The sequence below is a fragment of the Lichenostomus cassidix genome, chromosome 17 (genome assembly GCF_008360975.1).
Source record: "Lichenostomus cassidix isolate B80296 chromosome 17, HeHo_3.0, whole genome shotgun sequence".
In the NCBI taxonomy this organism is placed as follows: Eukaryota; Metazoa; Chordata; class Aves; order Passeriformes; family Meliphagidae; genus Lichenostomus; species Lichenostomus cassidix.
This window is the reverse complement of record NC_139497.1, coordinates 2,328,355-2,336,184: the sequence shown is the minus strand read 5'-3', so window position 1 is coordinate 2,336,184 and position 7,830 is coordinate 2,328,355. Positions and strand designations below refer to the sequence as shown.

Genomic DNA, 7,830 nt, shown 5'->3' with positions numbered 1-7,830 from the left:
GAGTTTCACCACAAATCTCCAACGCTGTCAACACAAAACTGTTCAATCAACAGGAATATGAGTTGTGTCTTTAGTAAAATTAGCGCGGGGAAGAAATACAGCCCCGAGGGCTGTGGGCGGGTTCCCGAGCGGAGCCCTCCTTCAGGCTGTGATCTCTCTGAATGTCAAAGCTGCGATTCAGCCTGACCCCGGGGCAGTTGGTTGTTTATGGAGCCCCACGTGCATTTCAGAGGTCAAAATGTGCTGAGCAGAAAATTGAACAGGGCTGGCCTGCTTTTTGTCACAGAATCACCAAATGGTTTGGGTTGGAAGAGACCTACAAACTCATCTCATTCCACCCCCTGCCATGGGCAAGGACACCTTCCACTAGACCAGAGTGCTCCAAGCCCTGTCCAACCATCCTTGAGCTGAAGGTTATCTTGACCTGAAAAACTCAAAGGGTCAGTCTTGGCGGTAGTGCACACGTATTTGTGGTCTGGGGTCACTCCATGGAGCTCCCTGGGGTTTTCTGGAGGGGAGGAAAGACCTTTCCCACCTGAGGGATTCCTGCAGGGATTCCTGCCAGGAGCGTCCTTTGCCACACTTGCCTTCAGCAGCATCCCTGTGACTCTCCAAGGCTGGAAAGACAAAGTACTTTCACAATTTTATTGCTTGGGCTGAAATCCCCATCTCTGGGCTATGGCTTCCATCCCAGGGAACGGCAGAGGGAAATGGATGGAATATGGGTGCAATATGGTGCTTATCCGAGTCACCAAACAGATGTTCCCCGTTCATTGTCATTGGGAAATTTTACCTGCTCTGCACATCCCCTTCTCCCTCCCACCAGGAGCTGTGTGGGGGACAGAGATGCCAATTCCCCAGGAGAACTCCCCAGTTGTTGCCTTATCCAGAATTCCCCGTGTGTTTGAGGCTCAAGCTGCTCTGCAGGGCAGGGGAAGGGCAGCAAGCAGACCCGGCAGGAGCTCCGGGAGGCCCCGGGACCGGGAGGGTTCGGCCTGAGCAGAGCAGCAGCTCGGAGCCGTGACAGATGGCCCGAGTTATTATTATTTAATGTTTTTCCACCGCGGCACTGCCCAGACAGTAAGTAGGGCAGGGAGCCAGTGACAGAGTTGTGTATTCTTTCCATCATGGAGAAGAATTCCTAATTAAATCCGAGGGGCAAACAGCAGGCAGGGAGTTATTTCCTTTCCTTCTCTTTATATCGTTCTGAATTTTTCCTCCACCTAAAGAAGACTTTTTGTGTCTTTCTGGGATTCTCTGGACAAGCCTTGGATGTGGCTGCGGTCACGGTGTGACCCCCGCAGTGACCCCCGCAGTGACCCCCGGAGTGACCGCGGTGTCACCAGGCCCGGCCGCCCCTCGCCCCCCGTTGCCAGGGCAACGCGTCCCCTCCGCTTCCGGTCGGGGGCGGCGCGGCGCGATGACGCCATCACCGCGCGCCGCCGCCGCCGCTCCCCACCCGCCGCCGGAACCGGAGCGACCGGAGCCTCCCCCGCACATGCGCAGAGCGGCGCCCGGCGGCCCGGGCCTCGCTCCGCCCGGGCCCGGCGCGGCCATGGGCACGACGGTGAGTGCGGGGCGCGGCCCGGCGGGCGGCGGGGCCCGGGCCTGGCTCTGCGGCGGCGGCAGCTCCGCCCCGGGGCGCGGGGGTGCGGCGGCGCTCGGTCCCTGCCCGCCGGGCCTGGGCTCTGTGCCGCGGGGCGAGCGGCGGCCGTTCGGGGCTGCCGGGGCAGGCCGGGCCGAGCTCCTCCCGCAGCTCCTTCCGCGGTTCCGGTGGGATCGGTGGGATGGAGGAGGAGTTGGCGTTTCCCCTCCTCCCGGCGCTCGTCCCGCGGCGCTAACCTTTATTTGTCATTGTCCCCAACCCCGGGGGGCTCCTCCCGCAGCGCTCGGGGGCCGCCGGAGGGTCCCGGGACCTGCCAGCCCTCCTCCCGGCACGGGCAGTGTCCCGAGGCTGGAATGCCTGATGGATGCGGAGGAACGGAAGGATTTCCGGCCCTTCCTCACCCAACTCGTCCTTTTCAGAGGACAGGCGGTGAAAACTCACCAAAACCAAGAGTTATTCACATTTTTAACGTCCTGATGAGGCCACCGTGGATGTGGCGCTGCGGGTGACAGCAGGACATGGAGGTGCCTTGAGTTGCAATGCTCTGAGGTGTAGGATCGTGGCCAGAAAACACCGAGTTGGTCCCCAAAATTATGGAAGGGCTGTCCAAACCTGTTTGCAGGCATCGTGTGTGGAATACAGACTGGGGGATCGCAGAGTTGGGATGGTTTGGGTTGGAAGGGACATTAAAGCTCATCCTATTCCATCCCCTGCCATGGCAGGGACACTTCCCACTGTCCCAGGTGGCTCCAAGCTCCATCCAGCCTGGCCTTGGACACTTCCAGGATCCAGGGGCAGCCACAGCTTCTCTGGGCAATCTGTGCAGAGCCTCACCACCCTCACAGGGCAGGATCTGCTATTCCATATTCAGTTTGGAAGGTCTGTGCTCCCTGCATTGTGTTTCATGTGCCCCAGAGCAGTCTGTGACTGGAGAAGGTGACCAGCAGGGGTTTGTTGTGATTTTCTGTCCTGGCACTGAATACCAGATCACTGATGGTTCCCAGCATGGATCAGTAAGCTGGAATCTGGATATTGCTGAGGGTGAGATTCTTTTTAGAGTCTTTGTGGGATTCAAAACTCATGCTTGAGGAGGGGCCTAGTAATTGTGAATATTTTAGTGAAGAAATGAGTAAATTGAAGTTTACGCTTTCATTTTGTCTTTTAGATCAACTCCTGTGCAGAGAGTTGTGAGTTCATGAAGCACCTCAGCCCTTTCTGTCACTCTTCCTAGAAGGTGTCACAGGAAAACTTCACTCCTTTGGTACAAGAATTCAGTGGCATCCCGGAAAGGCAGCGGAGCCCCGACCTGCTGAGTGGATGGCAGCACCCCTAAAATGTAATAATTCACAGTTTATTTTGTCCTCCCAATGTCCCTTTGCTCGTGGCTGCTCCAGTGTTGATATTTGAGTTTATCCAAAGAGCATCCAAAGAGAGTTTGGGCACAGTAACTGTAAGGGTTTGCTGGAAAACTTGGTGACAGAACTTGCAAGGAGAGGCTGCATCGCCAGGAATTGAATGCTCTGAATCCAGAGCATGTGATTTTTGACCTGTCTTGCTTTAGTCCTCCAAAAATATCTCTGAGAGCAAACACTGACTGTACATAGCCATCATGTGGGAAGTGTGTCAGGTCACATGCTGCAGGCACAGAGCTGGGTTGGTTTGAGGCAGTGTTGGTTCAGTGTCTGAGAATTTCTGTGCCTTGCAAAATCCACATTTCTGAGCTGGCTTGGTATTTCCTGGCTGCAGGCAGGAAACAGGGCAAGAGGCACCTAAAATTATGAGGGTGTCTGTGATAATTGAGCACAGCCCTTGGTTTCCTAAATTCATTAAGTCATGATTTATCCCCTACTCCTTTTTGTTAGTCCCTGATCCATGTAGAGCCAATACTGCCTCAAATTTCTGTAAGGGCAAAAAGGCACTGGAATCTGGGGTGGAGCAGGAGAGATGAGAACTGCAATTTCCATTTCCATGGAATTTGAGGCAGGAAGCAGGACAGAGACTTCCCCACTGATGCACGTTGTGTCAGAGAAGGATTTTGATATCAAAGTGCAATTTCCTGCAGCTTGATCATTTGCTCTGTGCTTAATTCTGTTAGTAATGCAACTAAAAAATTCTGGAAATAACTTCTAAATTAGTTTTAATTTTTAGAATTGTCATATTTTTGGTTCAACAAAGGAAAGATCTGCCTGGACCTGAGCACTTGGGTGTGTGAGGAGCCTGGGGAAGTCCCTGTTGTTTTCCAGCATTATCTGATGAGTGCATTGTCATTTCATAATTCCCGGAATTTGGCACATCAGGAGCCTGGGGTGAAGCAGAGAGCAGCTAAGAGGCTCCTGCTCATCACTCACACAACAACAATGGGTGTCTGGAAGGATGTTAAGATTAGAAACCCTAAACACTGCAGAAGATCAAGATAATTCCACTTATCTCTGCAGGTCCCAAGGGGAGAAATAAACTGGTGGATGCCTTTGAAAGGCTGCCTGGCCTTGCCTTGCAGTGACAGTGAGAGCACAAGGCTGGCCTGAGCCAGGGGAGGTACATCCTGTGGAGTGTGAAAAACATGATTGCCTCATTGTTCTTCCAAGACCTTCCGTTATTTTCAGTTTGTTTATTTGGTGCAGCTCTGCCAAGTTTGGAAATGAGCACAAATCTCGAATCCACTTGCGAAAGCCCTTGGAGAACTCTTTTTTTTTTTGCTTTTAAAGGAAATATGACCTGATGCAAACACATACATTAATATTACTGCCCTCCCGTTAATATTACATGGGTAACATGGTTATCACATGGATGGGCTGTTGGATTAGGAAAGATCTGTGAATTAGGCAGGATAATTTCAGACCAAACCTCTTTGCTGCATTAGGAAAGATCTGTGAGTTAGGCAGGATAACTTCAGACCAAACTCTTTGCTACTTTAGGAAAGATCTATGAATTAGGAAGGATAATTTCTGACCAGACTCCTTGCTACTTTAGGAAAGATCTGTGAGTTAGGCAGGATAATTTCAGACCAAACCTCTTTGCTGTGTTAACAGTGGATAAAGTTTACAACAGGTTATGGCTGGTGCTGGCTGGGGGATTTGTTTGCAATCTGACGTGAAAATAGAGTGTGTTTGTGTGTGTCTGATTGGGGAACAAGAGGTCAAGAGGCCAAACAGAGGAAGGAGTTTGAGGACAGAAGTTGAGGTTTGGAAAGCAGCAGTAAGCGAGCGCCGATACTGAAATCACTTGGAGTAAGTTATTTGGAGTAAGTTATCCGTTCAGCAGCTCCAGGAGAACTGAAACTTCTCCTTGTCTGTGTTGCTGATGCCTAAAATGCTGGTAAAAAATTGAGATGCAGGCACTGCAGTATAGGAAAAGGGTATTACCTTGGTTTAGTAGGATCCCAGGTGCACCACAACGAAAAGAGAGCGACGATATCACCTGAATACAATTTATGGACTTCATAGATTAACATCCCTATCTAAAATTGCCCAATAAGAAGCCTAACAAATGAAGTAATTGCCCCCTTATTCAAATTACCTCTCCCAAAAAAGGTGACAACTTAGTTTACAAAAACATGTCCCAGGGATGGGGCTCTTTCAAGGTTGGTGCCTCATGCTCTTGAGATTGTGGGAATTGTTTCATCTTCTCCAAAGAATTCTGAGCAAGGCTAGAGTACAAGGATTATAAACATGTAAGATACATGTTTATAACCCTTGTAAAGGGTTTTGTCTTTTAGATCAACTCCTGTGCAGAGAGTTTTGAGTTCATGAAGCACCTCAGCCCTTTCTGTCACTCTTCCTAGAAAATGTCACAGGAAAATTTGACTCCTTTGTTACAAGAATTCAGTGGCATCCTGGAAAGGCAGTGGAGCCCCAACCTGTATATAACCCTTGTAGGTAACCCTTGTAAAGGGTTATAAGAGGCTAAGACACAGGGAGTAAAAGGTCCTGTCGCTAGCAGAGAAAAGGACCTAAGTTCTCAGTGTGGCAAGAAAAAGAGTTTATTATTTTGATTTCAATATATATATAGACTTTTCAGAGGTCACCCAGATTGGTCATCCAGAAACCTCCCCCTAGGCCTGATTGGCCAGGCCTGAACTGTCCAAATCTCCAGATACTGTTTAAAAAACATCCAAACTTGATCTTTGTTTGTAAAACACAGCAGAATGTTCTCACAAGAAAAACCTGTGCTAGCCGCAAAGTCCAGGAACGGTAAAGGGTAAAAAGGATATAAAAAAGGTATAAATGTGTGGCTAGCACAGGTTTTTCCCATGAGAATTTTTCTTGTGTTTTATAAATAAAGATAAAGTTTGGATGTTGTTGGAGCAGTGTCCCAGAACTTGGGCAGTGCAGGCCTGGCCAATCAGGCCTGGGGGAAGGCTTCTGACCGACCAATCTGGGTGACTTTTGAGAACTCTATATATATGATGAAATCAAAACAATAAAGGTCATTCCTTCTTGCCATTGAGAACTGGTGCCTTCATTACTCTGCTAGCTGCTCAACAGCGACATAAATGCAAAAGGACAAAAACCCACCAGGCACCATTGTCAGCACCCAGGCAGAGCCTGCTCACTGTGCTTCCTCCCGCAGGTCTCTCCCCGGCCGGCCGCCCCGCCCGGAGCTAGCCGCAGCAGGCTGATATGAGCCCCGCGGCTGGCGGCCTGGGCCCGGCTGCGCGGGGCAGAGCCCGATGCCGGTGATCCCCATTCCCCGGCGGGTGCGCTCCTTCCACGGCCCCCACACCACCTGCCTGCACTCGGCCTGCGGCCCCGTCAGGACCACGCACCTGGTGCGCACCAAGTACAACAACTTCGACATCTATCTCAAGTCGCGATGGATGTACGGCTTCATCCGCTTCCTGCTGTACTTCAGCTGCAGCCTCTTTACCTCCATCCTCTGGGTGGCTCTCTCGATCTTGTTTTGCCTTCAGTACCTTGGCATCCGCATCTTCCTGCGCTTCCAGTACAAACTCTCCATCATCCTGCTCCTGCTGGGGAGGAGGCGGGTGGACTTCAGCCTCATGAATGAACTGCTCATCTATGGGATCCATGTGACCATGCTGCTGGTGGGAGGGCTGGGATGGTGTTTCATGGTCTTTGTGGACATGTAAATAAAACCAAGCGCATGTGGGCTCAGGAGGTGATTTTTCTTCTACCCCCGAAATGTGTCGATATCCTCTTCTTTCTTTTTTTTAATATAAATTAATTTATTTCACAGTGCTGATTTTTATGGATAAATTAACGTGCTTGTCTCTGGAGTTTGTATCTTTCTGAGGGTCTAGGTGCCGTTTTGATTATCAAAGTGCAACACTTGATTGGGTGTTTTATTCTTTGCACAGTGCAGGTTAATATAAGTTTCTTTTAATTTATAAGAGCCTATTTTGCTGCTGTTCCTGTGTTCCTGTGGGCATGAAAAAGGCAGTGATTTATCTGGAGGGCAGAAGCCATATAATTTTGCACCCCACACTCTTAATCCATCTTCACCATTTTCCTAAAAATGTTCCTTAATATCTCTGGCATGTCATGTATATCTTTCTTGTAGTTTTGCATTTTGCATATTCCCTACTAAGAATCTGGTGCCAAAATTCAACAGACTGTAGGGGTCTAGGTTGGTTTTTTTTTCCTCTTTTATTTTTAGATTTATGCAAGACATACATTCACTCCACTCTACTGTTTCATCCACTTTAAGGTGATTATATAGCTTTGAGTGGCTTTGTCCTTTTCAGGCAGTTAGTGCTGAGTAATTGAGTCTTTCCCTAACAGCACAAATCCACAGGAGGGATGGGAGCAGGGCTTGCCATCATGTGCTCCTGAAATTCCCAGTCACGGCAAATATGTTCTCATTTTGCAGTGATTAAGAGGGACCCATTGCAGTGATCCTCAGCGTTCAGATCTTGGCATTTGGTTCTACTTTTCCCTCAATTGATTAGTTCCAGTTTTCTCACGGAGATTCTTCTGTCTGACGGAGTACAAAGAGGTGAGACTGTCTTACCTAGGAGAGATTGGAAGCAGAGTGCAGCCTGAGCTGGCAAGAATTGTTCCCTGAAATGACACAAATTGTTCTAGCTCTGCAGCAGGAAGGGTGGGGGGCACTGCAGGGTGTTACCAACAGCTCAAAAAGGCTGTTGAATTTTAAGCTCAGTTCTACTGGTCTTGATCTAAGATGTCACTGCACAGTCAGTCGAGTAACTCTATTTATGGAGCCCAGAAGCTGGCCTAAAGTTTATTTTTATTCTGCTTTTGTTT

General features: G+C 49.5%; 1 protein-coding gene across 2 annotated transcripts; it reads left to right on the top strand.

Annotated features, from left to right (window-relative positions):
- Window positions 1-1,423: 1,423 nt before the first annotated feature.
- Window positions 1,424-6,720, top strand: TMEM250 (transmembrane protein 250). Of its 2 annotated transcripts, none has more exons than XM_085076816.1 (3): window positions 1,424-1,567; window positions 2,772-2,942; window positions 6,176-6,720. In XM_085076816.1, exon 3 carries the CDS (start codon window positions 6,276-6,278, stop codon window positions 6,693-6,695), a length of 420 nt encoding a protein of 139 aa, XP_084932942.1. In that variant the 5' UTR covers window positions 1,424-1,567; window positions 2,772-2,942; window positions 6,176-6,275; the 3' UTR covers window positions 6,696-6,720. The 2 variants fall into 2 exon arrangements, with proteins under 2 accessions (XP_084932942.1, XP_084932943.1); XM_085076817.1 differs by lacking the exon at window positions 1,424-1,567 and adding an exon at window positions 2,589-2,647.
- Window positions 6,721-7,830: the final 1,110 nt, after the last annotated feature.

What these genes read in the sequence shown, in the direction of transcription:
- TMEM250 (XM_085076816.1), top strand. Translation starts at nt 6,276, where the DNA reads ATGCCGGTGATCCCCATTCCCCGGCGGGTGCGCTCCTTCCACGGCCCC.